The sequence below is a fragment of the Pecten maximus genome, chromosome 9 (assembly GCF_902652985.1).
Source record: "Pecten maximus chromosome 9, xPecMax1.1, whole genome shotgun sequence".
Taxonomy (NCBI): domain Eukaryota; kingdom Metazoa; phylum Mollusca; class Bivalvia; order Pectinida; family Pectinidae; genus Pecten; species Pecten maximus.
The window spans coordinates 18,731,561-18,757,166 of NC_047023.1; the positions used below are offsets into that span (position 1 = coordinate 18,731,561).

Below are 25,606 nucleotides of genomic sequence, written 5' to 3' on the forward strand. Positions count from 1 at the left end.
TAGATCTTTCCTCCTCTGAGCCAGTACTTCCAAGTTGTTTGACAAATCGTGTCAGTGTGTTATTCTGTTTCTTTCGACACATATCTTCATTAAGGAGGGAAGACATTCTAACTCCTGAAAATATTAACAAATCTTTGTCAAGTCGATGTTTGAAATGAGCAATGCCTGAATGGGCACCTAATTTCGGCTATATATGTAAATCAATTAGACCCATTTTGGCCCTACCCATCAGTCCCTGGGTGTCAGTCAGGGCCGAAATGTGTATATATCATCAAATTACCATTCCATACTTATAATTTTAACCAAGTTTGAATTATTTAGTATGGCAAATAAACAAATGATACTCAAAACTGCAATTCTCTTTCATTCAAGCCTACTTATGCTTGTCAGGTTGAATCTGAATTGACTAGCAAAAAGGTGAATTATGGCCAAAAGTATTATTATCTTTTTCAAATTTAAGCACAGGAAAAGTTTTCACATATTCACATCTGCAGCAAGTCACACCTTCATCATTATACATTATATCATTCTAAACATAGAAATCATTGAAATCAATTTTCGTCTGATCAAGAAATCTGAAACTACAGAAGAATGACTTGTACTATATTAACAGGAATTACCCATGAGGCGGAGTCGGAGTGGGTGGGGTGCCACACTGTGTATTTCTGTCTGTAGGAGTCCCTGGGCTGCTGAGAACACCACTTCTAGGTCTGAGGTGTAGTCTGGAAGTGTTTGAGCACGAGTCTTCACTTCATACTTAACTGTCTTCAACTTAATGGCCACTGTCTTACCCTGTAGTAATACAGATTAACAATACACTCCAACAGGAATTTACTGTAATTATTACCGGTATGTTATTAAGCTTGTCTGTCATACTTTTTAAGCTTTAGACAAACTCCCAAAGTTTTGACTCAATAACCTTGACCAATGGTCAGTTGACTCTTGTGAGATTCCTATCAACTCATTACCCTGTAATGTAATAAAATATTAACTCACTACAAACTTTCCAACTTTCCCGATTTCAGGCTATCTGCCCCATCTCCCTATCATATAAGAAATAGGGTATTCTCCTGATTTTGGGGAACATGCTTGATACCTCTATTCATTTCCTTTGTTTCACTAAGGCCTATGGCAAGTTACACTTGCTGGCTGGTAAAAAGCATATATGTGGGGCATTGGTCAGTTAATGACCTGGTCACAAACGATAACGAAATTCTGACACTTCACTTACTGCAAGGGTGACACTACCCCGATAGATAAACAATTAGTTAAAACCAATGAAGCTGAGGACGTGTGGTGATGGTTTTGTAGCAGGTCGATAATGGCTGATTAAATGCTTGTGTATGGCTTCGTATATTGTCTTTGGTATCAAACGCATAAAAAATCAACTTGACAGAAAACAGACAGGGGAATCTTGGACAGAGAAAGTGAAAACAACACTGGCAATGTTATCACTGAGTATCTTACGTAGATTACTTATTAAATTGTTACCTACAATTAAACACTGACTGATCTTTAAATAATTAAGGAAACAAATAAATTGCCAATTACAACCATTTAAATGAAGGCCTGACTGCCGGTAAACATGCCATTCCAATCACCATATCATCAGCACACCTAGTAAAAATTAGCTGGGACCTATATTGGCTGAAATAAACTTTCCAAATTCACATTTTGAAAAAGTGCAATCAATGATTGCGAAAGCTCACCGGCGGCAGCAATCACACTTTGCATTCATTTTTTATGTATGTATAAGCATGTCATTTTGAAATTGTTTGTCACATAATATCGCTCCTAGACCTCTAATGGATGTATAAACCAAATAAGAAGGGTGTAGAATTACAAGCTTTTCAAAACTAACCCCCAAAATCTTTAAAGTGAGTTTTTGTGTCAACAAGAGCTGTTGGAGAACAGCATAGCTCGTCTCGCAAATGTTTGTCAATAAATAATTAAAATATATTAATTGGACTGGTTTCGCAAATTGCATTAATAATATTTATATTGTTTACTTGATCAGATTATGCTTTGTGAATTCATGCAATTTTCAAAACCATACGAATTTATATATATATAAATTATTTATTGACAAACCTTCGGGAGACAAGCTATGCTGTTGTAGATTAAATGAATATATTAAATACAAATGTAATTGCTTTTGGACATATTTCTTCAATTTTTTGACAAAATATTATCCTGATGAGAGTTTTCTCCCTTGAAAAATGTGGATCGGTATAAATTGTCTATTGTGAGCATTTTCACATTGTTTTATTTTCAGTTTCACCCCAAGAAGGGATAGTGTAACTCCATAGGGACTCTTTTACCAAATATCAGCACCCTAGTACAATTATAAAGTGATGTATTAAAACCTCTTAACACTTGCACCAAAAACTTAACGCAGAAATATTCTAAGTCCAAAAATTTGAAAATTCTGGTTTTTTCCCAAAAAAATCTTTTAGTTTAACTCCGGCAGGGGATAGTTTAACCCAAGAGGGAGTCTATTACCAATTATCAGCACCATAGTACAATTATAAAATGGTGTATATAAACCTTTCAACACTTGCACCAAAAACTTAACGCAGAAATATTCTAAGTCCAAAAATTTGAAAATTCTGTTTTTTTCCCAAAACATTTTTTTAGTTTAACTCCGGCAGGGGATAGTTTAACCCAAGAGGGAGTCTTTTACCAACTATCAGCACCCTTGTACAATTATAAAGTGATGTATTAATACCTTTCAACACTTGCACCAAAAACTTAACGCAGAAATATTCTAAGTCCAAAAATTTGAAAATTCTGGTTTTTTCCCAAAAAAATCTTTTAGTTTAACTCCGGCAGGGGATAGTTTAACCCAAGAGGGAGTCGATTACCAATTATCAGCACCCTAGTACAATTATAAAGTGATGTATTAATACCTTTCAACACTTGCACCAAAAACTTAACGCAGAAATATTCTAAGTCCAAAAATTTGAAAATTCTGGTTTTTTCCCGAAAAAATCTTTTAGTTTAACTCTGGCAGGGGATAGTCTAACCCCAGAGGGACTCTATTGCCAATTATCAGCACCCTAGTACAATTATGAAGTGGTGTATTAATACCTTTCAACACTTGCACCAAAAACTTAACGCAAAATTTTCTAAGTCCAAAAATTTTCAAAAATCTGTTTTTTTTCCAAAAAATCTTTTAGTTTAACTCCGGCAGGGGATAGTTTGACCCCCACAGGGACCATATTACCATAAATTACTATGCCTTTCAACACTTGCAACAAAAATTTAACATTTGGAAAACCAACGCCGACACCGACGCCGACGCCGGAGTGACGACATAAGCTCTCACTCTTCTTCGAAGAGGCGAGCTAAAAAAAGTAAGTATATATTATAGTAAATAGTAAAATGCCAAAATGCCAATTTTTTTCTGCATGATTTGCCACAGCATCACTAGTACTCCTGGATCTCTAATGAATGTATAAACCAAATTAGAAAGGGTGATAGGTGTATACTTTTGGACTTACAAGCTTTCCAAAAACTTACTCTAAAAACTTTAAAGTTTTGGGGTGGGACGCCGACACCGACGCCAGGGTAAGAGCATTAGCTCTCGGTTACTCGTAACCGGTGAGCTAAAAACATGTCATGAAATATAAGTTTTCTTTAGCTCAATACTATCATTTTAAAACCTCAATCTTGTTATTTTAAAAGAAATTAAGTATCAGTACTGAGCTATCATATGCCTACAGACCTTTTCAATTTTTTGTTTTAAATTAGATTAAACATTAAAATTAGTATTAAGACGCTAATTATAGATATTTATTGAAGCCTTTCAGACATTTTATTTTCAAATTTACTGATAGAAAGCTTGCTAGAGTAGTAGAGTGTGATATCATTGTGTTAATTTATATTCACTGATTGACATGAAGTATCTTAATTATATTTTAACAACATACTTTTTATAACATATCTAAGTAAGAATTTAGATTTAGAGTATTGTAAGACAGCTTAATAAGTGAGTAATAAATAAATAATTCTCAGAAATAAATAGAAATAAAACAAAATGGCCAAGCTTGAAATAAACCTTCCTTTTTCTTAAAGTGAGAGAGGAAGTGTTCAGGCATGGAAGTAATTTTCCATAGCAAATTATCTCCCCTTAGTTTCTGTTCACCATGCAAAATTTGTTGTCTGGTCAAGAATGTTGCTCATGCACTTTTCTCCCTCATGAGAATTAAAAAATTGTTTAGGTATGTTTCTAAAAAACCAAGAGCCTCTCAATAATGTTAATGACCTCTTAGAACCTTGTTTATAAATTTAGATAACTTCATTGTATATATGTAATAATATGTAATACACATATATATAATGCCATCCGACTCCTACCTGGAGTTTTTCTTCCCTGAGGTCCTCACACAGAGACACACAAAGCTCCTGACATTTCTTCAGCAACTCCTCTGGCTTACTGATTTCATGAAAAGTTCTAAAACAGGAAAATGAACTTAAATATATCGTCAGATTTGATCTTCAAATCAAAATTTTTTCTCGGTTATGACAAAAGAATGTTGCATCACGAAATGAAATATTAATCCACAACTATAACTTCCAAACTATTATACATTCTAATTATACATGGCCAAAATACAAAAAAGCATAACTTGTTTAGGTGGAAACATTACAAATGTATATACACATATGCATATATGTATCTTCAATGACAGGTGCTAGGTACACTATATGTAGTGTTCAAATGTAGCTAGTTTGAATTAAAGTATAAATTAAAACAAAGTAACTGGTGCAATTTCAAACAAAAGAAACTTGTCCATATGGAGGAGAATTTTTAGATGACAATAGTATATTGTATTTATTGCATGACTTAGATGAATTCAAATAATTAATGATTGCATTTAAAAAAAAAAAAAAGCATTCTGAAGAAAAAAGCGATACTTTTAATGACAGTTCTGATGTCCTTATAAGTAGAATTTTGACTAGATTAGATTTTTCACCACAGACAATTGTGAAATGGTGTAACAATATTGTTATAACACAAGAGGGAGTTGATCAACAAATAATTTGATAGTCAAGATATATGAATATATATAAAAAATACATTTTGAAATTTTAATAGAGCAAATGATTAATAAATCTTAAATAATGTAAAAAAAAAACCCAATGTTTTTTTTTTTTATTAATTTCCTGTATTAATTTCCTGTAACATTTAATGTCAATACATGAACATGTATATGTAACTGCTTTGCTTGAATTTCCATTATACAACTGTATTATGATATAAGAATTCACTGAAAATTAAAAATGAAAAACAAAATCCCCTTTTCTTAATAACACTTACCATGGCATCTAGATCGATGTGCATTTAAAAATATTCAATTCTCTATCCTATTTGACTAAAAAGATAATTTAGGGTACCATATGATGGAAATTACTGCACAAATTTAATTTTTGTTGTTAAAATGTTGTCATGCTAAATCTCCTACTTAGAACAATCCCTTGCTGGGAGATCTCCCACTTTGGCATATCTAGAGAGTGGCAGCCCTGTTATACAAAACTACACAGGGACGCTACAGGGTAGAACAGGCTAGTCCTGTTATATATATACTACACAGGGACGTTACAGGGTAGAACAGGCTAGTCCTGTTATATAATACTACACAGGGACGTTACAGGGTAGAACAGGCTAGTCCTGTTATACAATACTACACAGGGACGCTACAGGGTAGAACAGGCTAGTCCTGTTATACAATACTACACAGGGACGTTACAGGGTAGAACAGGCTAGTCCTGTTATACAATACTACACAGGGACGTTACAGGGTAGAACAGGCTAGTCCTGTTATATATATACTACACAGGGACGTTACAGGGTAGAACAGGCTAGTCCTGTTATATATATACTACACAGGGACGTTACAGGGTAGAACAGGCTAGTCCTGTTATATATATACTACACAGGGACGCTACAGGGTAGAACAGGCTAGTCCTCTAATACAATACTACACAGGGACGTTACAGGGTAGAACAGGCTAGTCCTGTTATACAATACTACACAGGGACGCTACAGGGTAGAACAGGCTAGTCCTGTTATATATATACTACACAGGGATGCTACAGGGTAGAACAGGCTAGTCCTGTTATACAATACTACACAGGGACGTTACAGGGTAGAACAGGCTAGTCCTGTTATATATATACTACACAGGGATGTTATAGGGTAGAACAGGCTAGTCCTGTTATATATATACTACATAGGGACGTTACAGGGTAGAACAGGCTAGTCCTGTTATATATATACTACACAGGGACGTTACAGGGTAGAACAGGCTAGTCCTGTTATATATATACTACACAGGGACGTTACAGGGTAGAACAGGCTAGTCCTGTTATACAATACTACACAGGGATGTTACAGGGTAGAACAGGGCTAGTCCTGTTATATATATACTACACAGGGACGTTACAGGGTAGAACAGGCTAGTCCTGTTATATATATACTACACAGGGACGTTACAGGGTAGAACAGGCTAGTCCTGTTATACAATACTACACAGGGATGTTACAGGGTAGAACAGGGTAGTCCTGTTATATATATACTACACAGGGACGTTACAGGGTAGAACAGGCTAGTCCTGTTATACAATACTACACAGGGACGCTACAGGGTAGAACAGGCTAGTCCTGTTATACAATACTACACAGGGACGTTACAGGGTAGAACAGGCTAGTCCTGTTATATATATACTACACAGGGACGTTACAGGGTAGAACAGGCTAGTCCTGTTATATATATACTACACAGGGACGCTACAGGGTAGAACAGGCTAGTCCTGTTATATATATACTACATAGGGACGTTACAGGGTAGAACAGGCTAGTCCTGTTATACAATACTACACAGGGACGTTACAGGGTAGAACAGGCTAGTCCTGTTATACAATACTACACAGGGACGTTACAGGGTAGAACAGGCTAGTCCTGTTATACAATACTACACAGGGACGTTACAGGGTAGAACAGGCTAGTCCTGTTATATATATACTACACAGGGACGTTACAGGGTAGAACAGGGCTAGTCCTGTTATATATATACTACACAGGGACGTTACAGGGTAGAACAGGCTAGTCCTGTTATACAATACTACACAGGGACGCTACAGGGTAGAACAGGCTAGTCCTGTTATACAATACTACACAGGGACGTTACAGGGTAGAACAGGCTAGTCCTGTTATATATATACTACACAGGGACGTTACAGGGTAGAACAGGCTAGTCCTGTTATATATATACTACACAGGGACGTTACAGGGTAGAACAGGCTAGTCCTGTTATACAATACTACACAGGGATGTTATAGGGTAGAACAGGCTAGTCCTGTTATACAATACTACACAGGGATGTTATAGGGTAGAACAGGCTAGTCCTGTTATACAAAACTACACAGGGACGTTACAGGGTAGAACAGGCTAGTCCTGTTATATATATACTACACAGGGACGTTACAGGGTAGAACAGGCTAGTCCTGATATATATATACTACACAGGGACGTTACAGGGTAGAACAGGCTAGTCCTGTTATATATATACTACACAGGGACGTTACAGGGTAGAACAGGCTAGTCCTGATATACAATACTACACAGGGACGTTACAGGGTAGAACAGGCTAGTCCTGTTATACAATACTACACAGGGACGCTACAGGGTAGAACAGGCTAGTCCTGTTATACAATACTACACAGGGACGCTACAGGGTAGAACAGGCTAGTCCTGTTATATATATACTACACAGGGACGTTACAGGGTAGAACAGGCTAGTCCTGTACAATGTATAAGAGAAATGAGAATACCCACCTCTCAGTACTCATACTTTTCCGGTCACTGTCCCTGGAATATAAAACAATTATAATTGTATTTAAGAGGGCCCTGCATACTCCTAAAATTTAGTATTATAATGAACCATTACACATACATCAGTTCTTTTAAGACTTCTCCAACTAGAGATTGCACTCGGTATAATATATAGTTGTAGTTGTAGATTTGGCTGGGGCTGTATTGGGTTGAGTTCGAGAACAAAACTCTCTGGCTATATTTCATGAGACCACCTAATTCTAACAGAAAATTTACGGTTCTGAAGAAGCTAATTTATTAAAAGCAAGAAAATGTCTGTAAAGAAGAAATGCCCTAACTTCCACTTGACACCCCGAAACACAGTTAAGTGAGGATCACATCAGCAGTTCCTGAGATTAGCTACTTACATTGCATCTGGACAGGATGGGACAGTACACAGTAAACATGGGTAACACTATGAGCCCCTTCCCCCCATTTTAAGGCATATAGATTTGTTTTTTTGTATTAAAATTGCAACATAAACAATGTATTATATACTAGTGCTGGGTTCTGTTTACAAGGCTAGAGATTCTCCGCCTGGCTGATGACTAGTGGGGGAAGTTAAGAGCTATATTTACAAATATAAAAGCCTGGTTATAATATGTATGGTTATGGAAAGACTTGAGCAATTTTCTTACTACACAATAATACACTACCCCTGATATTTTTTAATTGAAATTAATGTCAATTCAACAGTGAGCATACCCAGTCTTGTTACAAGGTTCCAACAGACATCGTGTACCTAGGCCTTTCAAGGCTGTAAAATTTGTGATGGCAATCCCTTTCACACTCAGTTGTTGTGGTGGAGTGGAAATACAAATGTATACAATCCGTGCCTAAAATTTGTGCCTTTCAATTTGTGTTTACCAAAACTGATTTTTCTTTTGAATTTTTTGTTTGTTTGCTGATATCTTATCAGTATACAGTATCAATTCAAGGTTTTAAAATGATTAATTTTTCCAAAAAACAAATTTTTCATCCTAACAATGAAAAGTGCTTACATGTCAAGGTCAAAAGCTATGTTTAAAATCCTATATACTATCTAATGATTATTGTCAAAGCTTTATTCAAAGTGAAAGGTAAAATTCATGACAAAATTTAAGGCCTTTTCTAGGTTGTATGAACTGTGTGTTAACCTTTACCTTTCCACATTGACAGAGCCGATCCCCATACAGATCCTCATGAAATAGTTGAATGAGATCGGAGAGTATAGGTGGTACAGCAGTGCCCTCTGGTTGTAAAGGTCACAGCAAGTGTGGATGTTCAATGCATTCAGCATCTTCTCACTCACCTTGCCGATGCCGCTGATCTGAATACAGATATAATACAGATACGATAACATCAAACAAGACATTTCTAACAATTTCCTAAGACTGAAAAGTATGGTTAATGTAAGGATTTTCAGACAAATAACCAGGGCGGAATATGTACACAAAGTGTAAAACGTCTATGAGGTATAACGTATAAGGGAATGAGTAGCAGAATCATATGGAGTTCGACATCGTATCGAGAAGGACCACCTTGCCACGCCCATGTCCGTCCCAGGGAGCTGTCTGACCCTGTGGGCATACCGGATAGGATGGATAGGACAAGTCTCACCCGAGGAGGATACAGCCCCCTTACGTTGCCTGAACATAGCACAAGCAGTGGAAGGAGACGTAAAACCAGTCAACCAACCAACCAAGCAGAATCAAGTCATTTCTGTTCAATTACAATACTACAGCATATAGCATAGCTGAAATCGACATCAATATTTGAATTTTAAAGACAACTTGTACATGTTTTACACCTTTGTATACATCTGATACATTAGCCATTTGTCTGATGAAGGTGACATTGTACATAGTATAACAGATTACCTTTCGTATGGGTAAATCTGTGATGAAACCCATCACAGCGTCCCTTGTGGCGACTATCCTGTACTGACCGTTCGGCTTCTTCTTGTCCGAACAGACTTTAGCCAGCATCATATTTGAAGCAATACCTAACATAGATAATATAGAGGTGGAGCATGTAAAATATTCTTTGGGATGCAATTTGAATATCATCAATTCATCTGTAACTTTTGGTATATTCATCTTTGTTGGAGATGTAGCATCTTAAAAATATGAATGTCAAAGTTAATCAACAAGAGATCCCAGAGGGATCTTGGCGCCACCATAAATGATCTTTATTGATTCAATGTCAGACTGATCTTCTCTCTATTTTTCCCTTTATTCTTTTCCTTTTAATAATCTGATAACAAGAACAAGTAGAACCTACATGTGAAGTTTGAGAAACATCCCTCCAGTTCTTTTCAAGAAATAGCGATACCAAAAGCCTCAGTTCTCAAAATCCAAGATGGCCACCTGTTTGCCATTTTGATCAAAAATCAAAATTGAAATGGCACAACTAGGGACAAAGGGGAACCTACACATGAAGTTTGGAGAATATCCCTACAGCACTTTTCAAGAATTAGCGATAACAATCTTTAATTTCCAAAATTCAAGATGGCCGTCTATCCGCCATTTGTTTTTAATGAAAAAAAATCTAAATTGATTTGGCACAACAAAGGACCAAAGGGAACATAAACACAAGGGATGAGGAATACCATCCCAGTGATTTTTCATGAAACAGCATTAACAGTCTTCAATTTGCGAAATCCAAGATGTCTGCCTACCGGCCAGTTTGTTTTTCTGACCAAAAATCAAAATTGAGTTGGTACAACCAGGGACCAAGTGGAACCTACATGTTAAGCTTGAGAAATAACCCTCTATAGTTCTTTTCAAGTAAGATATCCCTTAAGTACTTTTCAAGTCAGACTTGAATAGCCCATCATTTGATGATGGTGGGTAAAAATAGAAATTTCAGAATAATTTGTTATCATCAAGATTACCCTGATTTTGCAATAGATTTTCTGTTGCGTAACCATGACAATCAAGTGTAATTTTACCTGCACTTGCTGTTAGCTTAGTTTTCTGTTCAATCCTTGACCTCATTTCTTTGACTGAATCTTCTGCAGAGAAGCCGAAGGTCACAACATCATATGGAGGGAAAGGCTTCCCACATATTGGACATGGTCCTCCAGTTAGATCTCTACTGGCCAAAGTGACCTCACTGTAGTTATGGGGCAACCGTTCATCCGACTTATTCCCATCAGGTTCTGTTGGAACAGAGCCAGCCCCTCGAGTATTTTCTCCCATGGACGATAATTCAGAGTTTTTCTGATGGCAACCCAGCCTTGCTGTTAACACAGCGTCCCTTGCGGCAGTGTTGAGATCACAATTACAGTTACCGTCCTTACTGTCAGACTTACGACAGAGAAACGTTCGATCAACTTCTGAAGAATGAATCCTTTTGTCGAGGTGATCAGTGATGTCTAGATAAGCCTCGTCTAAACTCATTGGACAGTAGTTAGGGTCGTAATCCGACATGACTAATCGTATTTCTCTACTGACAGCTGTGTACTTTTCAAAGTTTGGCTTGACCATAATCAGGTCTGGGCACAGCTTTTTACCAATGAAGCCTGGCATGGCCGCGCGCACACCAAACTTACGGGCCAGGTAGTTGGAGGTAGACTGAAAAATACCCATCATATTTCTAGTTGTTTTCATTAATAAACAGGCATGTTCAAGGATGTATCTTAATCTTACTCTGCACATTATCATAATTTGTAAAACCTCGATGCAATGGACTAAGAGTGATTATCAATGTTGGAATATTGCATGAATTCTCCTTACCAAACTAATATATCAAATACAGGAAAAAACGTAAACAAACATTTTAAGATTAAAATATGTGTATTATATTTGGTGCATTCAAATTTGTAGTGTGTATATCTAAACAGATTAGCTCATGACGAATGGTGTTCCCACATGTTTTGCTACAGAACTGGTATAATTAGTGTTATGCTTCTCAGAAGAAAAGTGCTTAAATAAAATTACCACTAAATAAGGTACATGTACAGCTTATCCTTTCAATAAATGAGGTATAAAGTCTATTTCGTACACACCAGCATAGAGTAGCCCCCGACAGCCATAGGTTTGTCCTTGAGTGTCGGGTCCTCTCTCATCTCAACAGCTGCATAGAAAGCGTCCATGTCTATGTGTACAATGACCCGACTCAGGTCTCGCTGACCTTCCAGTTCCTCTAATAGCCGGTCAGCCTGTAAGTAACCAGTCCAGTTTTATTCTACATATCAATTTGTTTTGATCCAAGAAACTTACTCCAATACATAATGTGACATTAACTGAGTTAGAAAATGTTACAAATAATGAGTCATCAATTCTACATTCATTTCAAACAACAATTTTACAGATATGTGACTGATGTAATTGAAAAAATACACACATGTACAATTTTGTTCTGCTATATATACAGTGTTTTTGTTCCCATTATTTTTCAGCCTCCCATGGCTTTTGAGTTGGGAAAATTCATCGACATTTTGAGAAATTTGGGAAAATACCAAATTGCCAAAAAAAAACAGTACTGCTTTTGTCAAATAAATTTATTAATATAGAGTTCATCATGTTTTCAGCATTATTAAACTAAACATCACTTGCTACAAAAAGAACACATTATGAGTGGTTTAAAATCATCATGTGCCCATATTATGCCAACATGGTGAGATATCACTTGTTGCTAGTAAAGTTCTGAATTCGTTGTTTTAATCCTTTGAAAAGATCAACAAGTTCCTCTTAATCAGTCGACGAAAGCTCCCTATTCAGGTGGCAAATCCCGGTAAGAATGAGTATTCATACCCTGCATGCACTGCACTCTGACAGGGTATAAGAAATCCCTCCTAGTCAGTCTACAGTTGATAATGTAGCAAGCCCCGCACAGGGCGGCTGTATGTACACATATTTTTGGGTAGAATACTTATATATATCAATATATGATTTGGATAATTACTTTCAGTATCCTAAATAATGTATCACTAATTCTAACAAGACCTTCATGGTTTTTTTCAGTCTGTCATTTGTGAAGTATTCAGTTTTACGATGTCTGCATCATTTGAGCGCTTGAAATCACTGACATCTATAGCTATTACAAATCGTTTTAATGATCAAGATCTAAAACAACAAAGATTGCACGCCTCTAGGTCTACAGGATGATGTTGCATGTTTGAAGTGATAACATTCATATTAGTTAGTTTTGGAAAATACTTTATGGCTTCGGAACTCGCGATGTTATCATTTAAAAAAATGTCAGGAAAGGTAAAAGAAACATTTAAAAACAATTTTTTTCAACTTTGATAATTGGGAAACTTCATTGAAATTTTGGGAAAATAGAACATTTTTGGCCTAGGGGAAACAGCCGATATTCGGCGGTAAAACAGGCCAAACAAAAACACTGATATATCAATAAAAGATTGAGTCTATAAGATTAAATACCTGTTAATAAAAATAGACCTGTATTGCATACCTACTTAGGCTTCATGAGCTGTGATAACTACACCTGTAAACCATGACTACACTAGTATGGAAATGTAATACTGTTTGACTACACCAGTATAGAAATGTAATACTGTTTAACTACATTAGTATAGAAATGTAACACTGTTTGACTACCCTTATATAGAAATGTAATACTGTTGGACTACACCAGGATGGAAATGTAATACTGTTTAACTACACCAGTATAGAAATGTAATACTGTTTGACTACACCAGTATAGAAATGTAACACTGTTTGACTACACCAGTATAGAAATGTAATACTGTTTGACTACCCTTATATAGAAATGTAATACTGTTGGACTACACCAGGATGGAAATGTAATACTGTTTGACTACACCAGTATAGAAATGTAATACTGTTTAACTACACCAGTATAGAAATGTAACACTGTTTGACTACACCAGTATAGAAATGTAATACTGTTTGACTACACTAGTATAGAAATGTAACACTGTTTGACTACCCTTATATAGAAATGTAATACTGTTGGACTACACCAGGATGGAAATGTAATACTGTTTGACTACACCAGGATGGAAATGTAATACTGTTTGACTACACCAGTATAGAAATGTAATACTGTTTGACTACACCAGTATAGAAATGTAATACTGTTTGACTACACTAGTATAGAAATGTAACACTGTTTGACTACCCTTATATAGAAATGTAATACTGTTGGACTACACCAGGATGGAAATGTAATACTGTTTGACTACACCAGTATAGAAATGTAATACTGTTTAACTACACCAGTATAGAAAGGTAATACTGTTTGACTACACCAGTATAGAAATGTAATACTGTTTGACTACACCAGGATGGAAATGTAATACTGTTTGACTACACCAGTATAGAAATGTAATACTGTTTGACTACCCTTATATAGAAATGTAATACTGTTTGACTACACCAGGATGGAAATGTAATACTGTTTGACTACACCAGTATAGAAATGTAATACTGTTTGACTACACCAGTATAGAAATGTAATACTGTTTGACTACACTAGTATAGAAATGTAATACTGTTTGTCTACACTAGTATAGAAATGTAATACTGTTTGACTACCCTTATATGGAAATGTAATACTGTTTGACTACACCAGTATAGAAATGTAATACTGTTTGACTACACCAGTATAGAAATGTAATACTGTTTGACTACACCAGTATGGAAATGTAATACTGTTTGACTACACCAGGATGGAAATGTAATACTGTTTGACTACACTAGTATAGAAATGTAATACTGTTTGACTACACCAGTATAGAAATGTAACACTGTTTGACTACACCAGTATAGAAATGTAACACTGTTTGACTACCCTTATATAGAAATGTAATACTGTTTGACTACACCAGTATAGAAATGTAATACTGTTTGACTACACTAGTATAGAAATGTAATACTGTCTGACTACCCTTATATAGAAATGTAATACTGTTTGACTACACTAGTATAGAAATGTAATACTGTTTGACTACACCAGGATGGAAATGTAACACTGTTTAACTACACCAGTATGGAAATGTAATACTGTTTGACTACACCAGTATAGAAATGTAACACTGTTTGACTACACTAGTATAGAAATGTAATACTGTTTGTCTACACCAGTATAGAAATGTAATACTGTTTGTCTACACCAGTATAGAAATGTAATACTGTTTGTCTACACCAGTATAGAAATGTAATACTGTTTGTCTACACCAGTATAGAAATGTAATACTGTTTGTCTACACCAGTATAGAAATGTAATACTGTTTGTCTACACCAGTATAGAAATGTAACACTGTTTGACTACACCAGGATAGAAATGTAATACTGTTTGACTACACTAGTATAGAAATGTAATACTGTTTGTCTACACCAGTATAGAAATGTAATACTGTTTGTCTACACTAGTATAGAAATGTAATACTGTTTGTCTACACTAGTATAGAAATGTAATACTGTTTGACTACACCAGGATAGAAATGTAATATTGTTTGACTACACCAGGATAGAAATGTAACACTGTTTGACTACACTAGTATAGAAATGTAATACTGTTTGTCTACACTAGTATAGAAATGTAACACTGTTTGACTACACCAGTATAGAAATGTAACACTGTTTGACTACCCTTATATAGAAATGTAATACTGTTTGACTACATCAGGATGGAAATGTAATACTGTTTGACTACACCAGTATAGAAATGTAATACTGCTTGACTACACCAGGATGGAAATGTAATACTGTTTGACTACACTAGTATAGAAATGTAATACTGTTTGACTACACTAGGATGGAAATGTAACACTGTTTGACTACACCAGGATGGAAATGTAATACTGTTTGACTACCCTTATATGGAAATGTAATACTGTTTGACTACACCAGTATGGAAATGTAATACTGTTTGACTACCCTTATATAGAAATGTAATACTGTTTGACTACACTAGGATGGAAATGTAACACTGTTTGACTACACCAGGATGGAAATGTAATACTGTTTGACTACACCAGTATGGAAATGTAATACTGTTTGACTACCCTTATATAGAAATGTAATACTGTTTGACTACCCTTATATAGAAATGTAATACTGTTTGACTACACTAGGATGGAAATGTAACACTGTTTGACTACACCAGGATGGAAATGTAATACTGTTTGACTACACCAGTATAGAAATGTAATACTGTTTGACTACACCAGTATAGAAATGTAATACTGTTTGACTACACCAGTATAGAAATGTAATACTGTTTGACTACATCAGTATGGAAATGTAATACTGTTTGACTACACTAGGATGGAAATGTAATACTGTTTGACTACACCAGTATAGAAATGTAATACTGTTTGACTACATCAGTATAGAAATGTAATACTGTTTGACTACACCAGTATTGAAATGTAATACTGTTTGACTACCCTTATATAGAAATGTAATACTGTTGGACTACACCAGTATTGAAATGTAATACTGTTTGACTACACCAGTATGGAAATGTTATACCTTTTGTCTACACCAGTATAGAAATGTAATACTGTTTGACTACACCAGTATGGAAATGTAATACTGTTTGACTACATCAGTATAGAAATGTAATACTGTTTGACTACCCTTATATAGAAATGTAATACTGTTTGACTACACCAGTATAGAAATGTAATACTGTTTGACTACACCAGTATAGAAATGTAATACTGTTTAACTACACCAGTATAGAAATGTAATACTGTTTGACTACACCAGTATTGAAATGTAATACTGTTTGACTACACTAGTATAGAAATGTAATACTGTTTGACTACCCTTATATAGAAATGTAATACTGTTTGACTACACCAGTATGGAAACGTTATACTGTTTGACTACACCAGTATAGAAATGTAATACTGTTTGACTACACCAGTATTGAAATGTAATACTGTTTGACTACACTAGTATAGAAATGTAATACTGTTTGACTACACTAGTATAGAAATGTAATACTGTTTGACTACACCAGGATGGAAATGTAATACTGTTTGACTACACCAGTATGGAAATGTAATACTGTTTGACTACCCTTATATAGAAATGTAATACTGTTGGACTACACCAGTATTGAAATGTAATACTGTTTGACTACACCAGTATGGAAATGTTATACCTTTTGTCTACACCAGTATAGAAATGTAATACTGTTTGACTACACCAGGATGGAAATGTAATACTGTTTGACTACACCAGTATAGAAATGTAATACTGTTTGACTACACTAGGATGGAAATGTAACACTGTTTGACTACACCAGTATAGAAATGTAATACTGTTTGACAACACCAGTATAGAAATGTTATACTGTTTAACTACACCAGTATAGAAATGTAATACTGTTTGACTACACCAGTATAGAAATGTAATACTGTTTGTCGTGTTTGACTACACCAGTATAGAAATGTAATACTGTTTGACTACACCAGTATAGAAATGTAATACTGTTTGACTACATCAGTATGGAAATGTAATACTGTTTGACTACACCAGTATAGAAATGTAATACTGTTTGACTACATCAGTATGGAAATGTAATACTGTTTGACTACATCAGTATAGAAATGTAATACTGTTTAACTACACCAGTATGGAAATGTAATACTGTTTGACTACACCAGTATAGAAATGTAATACTGTTTGACTACATCAGTATAGAAATGTTATACTGTTTAACTACACCAGTATAGAAATGTAACACTGTTTGACTACACCAGTATAGAAATGTTATACTGTTTAACTACACCAGTATGGAAATGTAATACTGTTTGACTACACCAGTATAGAAATGTAATACTGTTTGTCGTGTTTGACTACACCAGTATAGAAATGTAATACTGTTTGACTACATCAGTATAGAAATGTAATACTGTTTGACTACACCAGTATAGAAATGTTATACTGTTTGACTACACCAGTATAGAAATGTAATACTGTTTGACTACACTAGTATGGAAATGTAATACTGTTTGACTACACCAGTATGGAAATGTAATACTGTTTAACTACACCAGTATGGAAATGTAATGCTATTTGACTACACCAGTATAGAAATGTAATACTGTTTGACTACACCAGTATGGAAATGTTATACCTTTTGTCTACACCAGTATGGAAATGTAATACTGTTTAACTACACCAGTATGGAAATGTTATACCTTTTGTCTACACCAGTATAGAAATGTAATATTGTTTGACTACACCAGTATGGAAATGTAACACTGTTTGACTACACCAGTATGGAAATGTAATACTGTTTGACTACACCAGTATGGAAATGTAATACTGTTTGACTACACTAGTATGGAAATGTAATACTGTTTGACTACACTAGTATGGAAATGTAATACTGTTTGACTACACTAGTATGGAAATGTAATACTGTTTGACTACACCAGTATGGAAATGTAATACTGTTTGACTACACCAGTATGGAAATGTAATACTGTTTGACTACACTAAGATGGAAATGTAATACTGTTTGACTACACCAGTATGGAAATGTAATACTGTTTGACTACACTAGTATGGAAATGTAATACTGTTTGACTACACTAGTATAGAAATGTAATACTGTTTGACTACACTAGGATGGAAATGTAATACTGTTTGACTACACTAGGATGGAAATGTAATACTGTTTGACTACACTAGTATGGAAATGTAATACTGTTTGACTACACCAGTATGGAAATGTAATACTGTTTGACTACACCAGTATGGAAATGTAATACTGTTTGACTACACTAGGATGGAAATGTAATACTGTTTGACTACACTAGGATGGAAATGTAATACTGTTTGACAACACTACAGCCGTAGTTCAACATCACCTACCTCAGTCAATCCCTGCCGTAGTTCAACATCACTAATCTTTTTCAGCTTTGCCATCTGTTCTTCTATCTTTTTGTTCACCTGTTCTTCCTTCTTTTTTTCATTCTCAAAATACTTGGAACCTGTCAATGTTTTTTTGTTTTTAAAAGTAACATAAAAACATCACCATATTATTCTATGTCAGAGAAAGTGAAACCCAAATAATACTGTTTTGAATGATAAAATAAACACATTGTCATGGACATTCCCTTCTTGGCCTAAGATTCAGTATCAAAATTTGATTTCCCGAACTCATGGATATTCTCCAGTGTATTATGTATATATACTCTTACAAATTTTGTTCTGATCTATATAGCTAGTTACCTTTGGAAGCCTCCAGTACAACCTGGTTGATTCTGTCTTTAGTTACCTTTAACTAGCGTGGTGACACGTAGTCAGGATAATGTAAGTCAGTACAGTTCTCATAACGTCGAGGTGGTCCCATAAAACTTGTCCGTCGATCCCATGGCTAGTGCGCCGCTCCCCCCCAAACACTCAACTTAAATATACCCGCAAACATGCCCCTTTGACACGTTCACACTCACTTGCATGCACTTCACACTTTGACATACCTGGACACAACCGGACAAACAGGTTACCGATAAATATAGACACAACATTACATGACCACTGAACGTACATGGATATATAAATAGACACACATGTAAACAGAGAACACTCTCTGTAACCGGTAACGCATATAAATACACTTGACAATACAATGAGATGACAAATGACCCTACGACAAGTATAACCTGGTTGATTCTGTCTTTAGTTACCTTTGGAAGCCTCCAGTATAGTTACCTTTGGAAGCCTCCAGTATAGTTACCTTTGGAAGCCTCCAGTATAGTTACCTTTGGAAGACTCCAGTATAACCTGGTTGATTCTGTCTTTAGTTACCTTTGGAAGACTCCAGTATAACCTGGTTGATTCTGTCTTTATTTAGTTACCTTTGGAAGCCTCCAGTATAGTTACATTTGGAGGCCTCCAGTATAACCTGGTTGATTTTGTCTTTATTTACCTTTGGAAGCCTCCAGTATAACCTGGTTGATTCTGTCTTTATTTACCTTTGGAAGCCTCCAGTATAACCTGGTTGATTCTGTCTTTAGTTACCTTTGGAAGCCTCCAGTATAACCTGGTTGATTCTGTCTTTAGTTACCTTTGGAAGCCTCCAGTATAGTTACCTTTGGATGCCTCCAATATAACCTGGTTGATTCTGTCTTTAGTTACCTTTGGAAGCCTCCAGTATAACCTGGTTGATTCTGTCTTTAGTTACCTTTGGAAGCCTCCAGTATAGTTACCTTTGGAGGCCTCCAGTATAACCTGGTTGATTCTGTCTTTATTTAGTTACCTTTGGATGCCTCCAGTATAACCTGGTTGATTCTGTCTTTATTTAGTTACCTTTGGAAGCCTCCAGTATAACCTGGTTGATTCTGTCTTAAGTTACCTTTGGAAGCCTCCAGTATAGTTACCTTTGGAGGCCTCCAGTATAACCTGGTTGATTCTGTCTTTATTTAGTTACCTTTGGATGCCTCCAGTATAACCTGGTTGATTCTGTCTTTATTTAGTTACCTTTGGAAGCCTCCAGTATAACCTGGTTGATTCTGTCTTTAGTTACCTTTGGAAGCCTCCAGTATAGTTACCTTTGGAGGCCTCCAGTATAACCTGGTTAATTCTGTCTTTAGTTACCTTTGGAAGCCTCCAATATAACCTGGTTAATTCTGTCTTTATCAAGGCCTTCCATGCCAGCCTTGTTATCATTGAGAAGCATCCGGCTCATTAGACCTTGGTCCACTACTGCGGGACTGGTGCCTGTAGGTAACATTACACTGCTGGAAGGCTTAGTGACAGGATTCACACATTTGTCTGTATATAAGTAGAACATGTAAAAATGATTATACTTCTGTAATATGGAATTAAAGTGAATCTTAATTTTATGAATTGAAAAAAATATATAAACAAAACACAGTTTTGGTAAAAAATAACAAGTTTGGTCCTTATTTGTGTCAGTTAGTGTGCATGGATATCCTAACTACTTAATTTTCACAAAGATTGATACCCAAACATTTTTTTATTTTCTCAATAATTATTATTAATATTATATAAAGTATAACAGGGATAATAATATTCAATTAGATTTACCTACACCAGTGGATGTTTCCTATGGGTGATAAGGGGTCCCATAATTATAACCAATTGAAATTATTTGGCATTTCATAATAATATATAAGCCCATATGTAACTCCTGAAATTGGCACTTAAATTTCATCATTTTCTTCTAAAAAGGAGGCAAAGAAGTCCTTACTCAAACTAGTGAAAAAAAATCCTACTAAGGTATATAGCAAACACTGTATACCATAAGTACCCTTCAAATGAGACCGAGACTTGTTGGTGGATTCACTGGATTGCGTGTCTGTACATCCCCATGATGTGTCCTGCCAATTTTCCTCTTCATCCTCATCTTCTGTGTCATCATCATAACCTGCTTCTCTCAACATGATCACTGGTTTATATTCTGTCACATCATGAAAAAAAATATAGAATTAAGTTAGATAACCTGTAGATCAGATAGCAAACAAACAAGAGGCCTGTGGGCTTTAACTGTCACCCGGGTCTTGAATACTGTCATGTGACAACAAATTAAAACTGTCTAAAGCAAGCATCCTAATTATATAAATGGAGTATAAAACAAGAGATCCCAGAGGGATCTTGGCGCCCACCATTGAATGTTCTTCATAGGTTCCATGTCAGATTGATCTTTTCTCTACTTTTCTCTTCTTCTAAGTCTAACTAGTCTGTGTAAATTCAGAAGAAACCTCTAGTACTTTTCAAACAAGGGAAACCTATATATGAAATTTAAGATTTAGGCACCAAGGGGAACCTATATATGGAATTTGAGAAAGATTCCTTCAGTACTTTCTGAGAAATAGCGATAACAAACTTCAATTGTCAAAATCCAAGATGGCTGCCTGTCGGCCATCTTGTTTTCTGATTGGTCTCAAAATGCAATATGCATAACTAGGCACCAAGGGGAACCTACATATGAAATTTGAGGAAGATCCCTTCTGTACTTTCTCAGAAATAGCGATAACAAACTTCAATGGTCAAAATCCAAGATGGCTGCCTGTCGGCCATCTTGTTTTCCGATCGGTCCCAAAATGCAATATGCATAATTAGGCACCAAGGGGAACCTACATATGAAATTTGAGAAAGATCCCTTCTGTACTTTCTCAGAAATAGCGATAACAAACTTCAATGGTCAAAATCAAAGATGGCTGCCTGTCCGCCATCTTGTTTTCTGATTGGTCTCAAAATGCAATATGCATAACTAGGCACCAAGGGGAACCTACATATGAAATTTGAGAAGCTCCCTTCTGTACTTTTTCAGAAATAGCGATAACAAACTTCAATTGTCAAAATCCAAGATGGCTGCCTGTCGGCCATCTTGTTTTCTGATTGGTCCCAAAATGCAATATGCATAATAAGACACCAAGGGGAACCTACATATGAAATTTGAGAAAGATCCCTTCAGTACTTTCTCAGAAATAGCGATAACAAACTTCAATGGTCAAAATCCAAGATGGCTGCCTGTCGGCCATGTTGTTTTCCGATCGGTCCCAAAATGCAATATGTATAACTAGGCACCAAGGGGAACCTACATATGAAATTTGAGAAAGATCCCTTCAGTACTTTCTCAGAAATAGCGATAACAAACTTCAATGGTCAAAATCCAAGATGGCTGCCTGTCGGCCATGTTGTTTTCCGATCGGTCCCAAAATGCAATATGCATAACTAGGCACCAAGAGGAACCTACATATGAAATTTGAGAATGATCCCTTTAGTACTTTCTCAGAAATAGTGATAACAAACTTCAATGGTCAAAATCCAAGATGGCTGCCTGTCGGCCATCTTGTTTTTCGATCGGTCCCAAAATGCAATATGCATAACTAGGCACCAAGGGGAACCTACATATGAAATTTGAGAAAGATCCCTTCTGCACTTTCTCAGAAATAGCGATAACAAACTTCAATGGTCAAAATCCAAGATGGCTGCCTGTCGGCCATCTTGTTTTCCGATCGGTCCCAAAATGCAATATGCATAACTAAGCACCAAGGGGAACCTACATATGAAATTTGAGAAAGATCCCTTCAGTACTTTCTCAGAAATAGCGATAACAAACTTCAATTGTCAAAATCCAAGATGGCTGCCTGTCGGCCATGTTGTTTTTCGATCGGTCCCAAAATGCAATATGCATAACTAGGCACCAAGGGGAACCTACATATGAAGTTTGAGAAAGATCTCTTCAGTACTTTCTGAGGATTAGCGATAACAAGAATTGTTTACGGACGGACGGACGGACGGAGGGACGGAGGGACGGACGTCCGGACGGACGACGGACCACGGACGCAGGGCGATTTGAATAGCCCACCATCTGATGATGGTGGGCTAAAAAGCATGTACTTGCTTATATAATACTAAGGTGACTCCATTAAAGGTCAAAGCCCACATCCTGATTTGGAAAACATCAATGTCATCACCATTACGACCAATGGTATATCAAATGTCTTGAAAAACATTATCCACATAAAGCTGCTGACTTCAATTGAATGAAAAACTTCTCTATTCAAGCTGACAATGTGCATATTATACTATATACAACATCATCAAGAACCATTCATTCTAACCTACATATGTCACCAAATTTTACAATCAAAAGACAATAATCCGTGAAAACATTGCCAAATTTCCCCTTCATGACACTATTTCACAAACTGTTCCCTCAGTCTGTCCAGATTCCTCATTAACAGATGGGGTATTTTCTGTTCACTTCAGTAATCCATATCAGTTATATCAGCTACTGTCATCAGTCTTTTTTTAAGCTATTATAGCTTCTGGACCTCCTTGATATTGATTCTCCATCTTCCAATGGAGCTTCTTGATTTCTTTTCTAAAATAATTTTGTTGAACATTGATTTCATATTATAGATTATACAGCTTGTATGTATTAATTTATATTGCATTTCTTTAGTGCCTCATATATATAGTTGGCTTTAAATTATGCACACAATATACATTGTTAACACTTAGTGACTACATGTATGTACAGTTCCGGGTAGCTCAATTAATTATAGTGTGATAAAATCTTGCAAATGGGTTGAGCTTGATCCTGTCATGGTCTTTCCAGTGTTGGTTCAATGCTGATTTAAACTTGCATTTACAACACTGTCTGGCAATTAAAAAATTAAGCTATTCGTCGGTAACCAAAACTCCCAAAAAAATACTTCCTGATGTTAAGCCTTGCCTGTTGTTTTTCCAGTTTCTTGTTGTGGCCCCTAGTTCTATTTTCTCTAGATGTTTTGATATTTTTTTTGCCTTTCTGACTGAGATCGTCTATACCAGTCATTATCCTGTACATTTGGACACCTTTCCCTTGCGTATTCTAATGATGGTAAACCAAGTGATGGTAACCTTTTGTTGTATGATTTTTCTTTCAGGCCATTTACTAATATTGTTGCACGCCTTAAAAAAAGGGAACTCCCTCTATGGCTTTTAGCTTGTATATCCTTTAAAAGCATTGGGTGCCATACTGTATTGGCATACCAAACCTGGGGTCTTATCAGAGCTTTGTATAATGGCAGAAACATTTGCTTACTCAAATTTGTGAACGTTCCTCTTAATGTAGGCTATCATTTCTCAAACAAGATTTCATTTGTGCAATATTCAATTCTTAGCTGACCCTTCTATGAGATATGGGTCGCAATCATATACGACTCCATGTGTTTTAATTAATGAGGCTATGTAATGCACTTAAACATAAGACACTGCAATGCTAATGGTCTCGATCCTGGTCTGGGCAAGGCCATGCGGCCGGTGTTTAATCCCAAGTGTTCTGACGGTCGGATAACTACATATGAAACTGATACTCCGTAATGTCTTCTACTTCTACTTCTACCGATTGTTGACCTCCTTCAACATTATGAAGATGCTGTCAATGATCTGCGCTATGCTTAAAGGGAAAAATAAGAAGTAGTACTAAATTATCAGGTTAAAACTATGTACATTGAGGACGAAATTAATATTTGTAGGAAGAGAGCTGGGATTTGAAGGCAGTAATAGTGTTTGCAGAGATGAGATCAGGAGGGAGTTTGTTCCATTCGGATATGGTGTTTGGAAAGAAAGATTCTTTACGACAGGTGGTGCGGCAGTGCGGGACTTGATAGGAAAAGGAGTGTGATAGTCGAGTTTGACGGTTTTGAGTGGTGAGATGATTGTCTTTGTTGATGGCAACAAGGCTGTGTGTGATTTTATACAGCATAGTGAGTCTGGCATCCCTACGTCTGTCTGAAAGACTACGCCAGCCTAGTCTTTGGAGCATATCGCCAACACTGGATGTGTTGTGATACCTGTGTGTCACAAAGCGGGCGGCTCGTCGTTGGACCATTTCTAGTTTGTCAATGTCGTTTTTTAGATGTGGGTCCCAAATTGTACAAGCATATTCTACTGAAGGCCGAACTAATGATTTATATGCTTGCTGTTTCACAGAAATGGAATTGATGTTTAAATTTCGTTTTAGAAAACCTAGTGTTTTGTTGGCTTTATTGCAGATGTTTTGTATGTGGGGGCCCCAATTAAGATTTTGTTGGGACAATGTCGTCAGAAAATTCGGACCACCGCGCACTTGGCAGGGTAACATAGATTCAATGTCATTCATTGTATTCAAAATAATAATTGTCCCGCATGAAATTATGTGTATACAACAAACGCCATACATATCACGTGCATAATACAATATTACCTTGATTTAGGGCCTGTATTTCCAGTCAGTCCAGTTTACAGTCTCGATGATTCGCGGATTTTTTTCGTATGAGGAGAGTTCCAACAAG

General features: G+C 36.1%; 1 protein-coding gene across 1 annotated transcript; it reads right to left on the reverse strand.

The window, feature by feature from the left end:
• Positions 1 to 25,606, reverse strand: LOC117334900 (DNA polymerase kappa-like; the record flags this gene model as incomplete). The annotated part of the gene is given in 12 exon segments (XM_033894744.1): positions 1 to 114; positions 621 to 792; positions 4,360 to 4,456; positions 7,840 to 7,872; positions 9,018 to 9,184; positions 9,735 to 9,859; positions 10,808 to 11,432; positions 11,867 to 12,019; positions 18,687 to 18,805; positions 20,412 to 20,588; positions 21,088 to 21,237; positions 25,519 to 25,606. Coding segments are annotated over 11 exon segments (1,915 nt in total), but the record flags the coding sequence as incomplete, so codon positions are not given.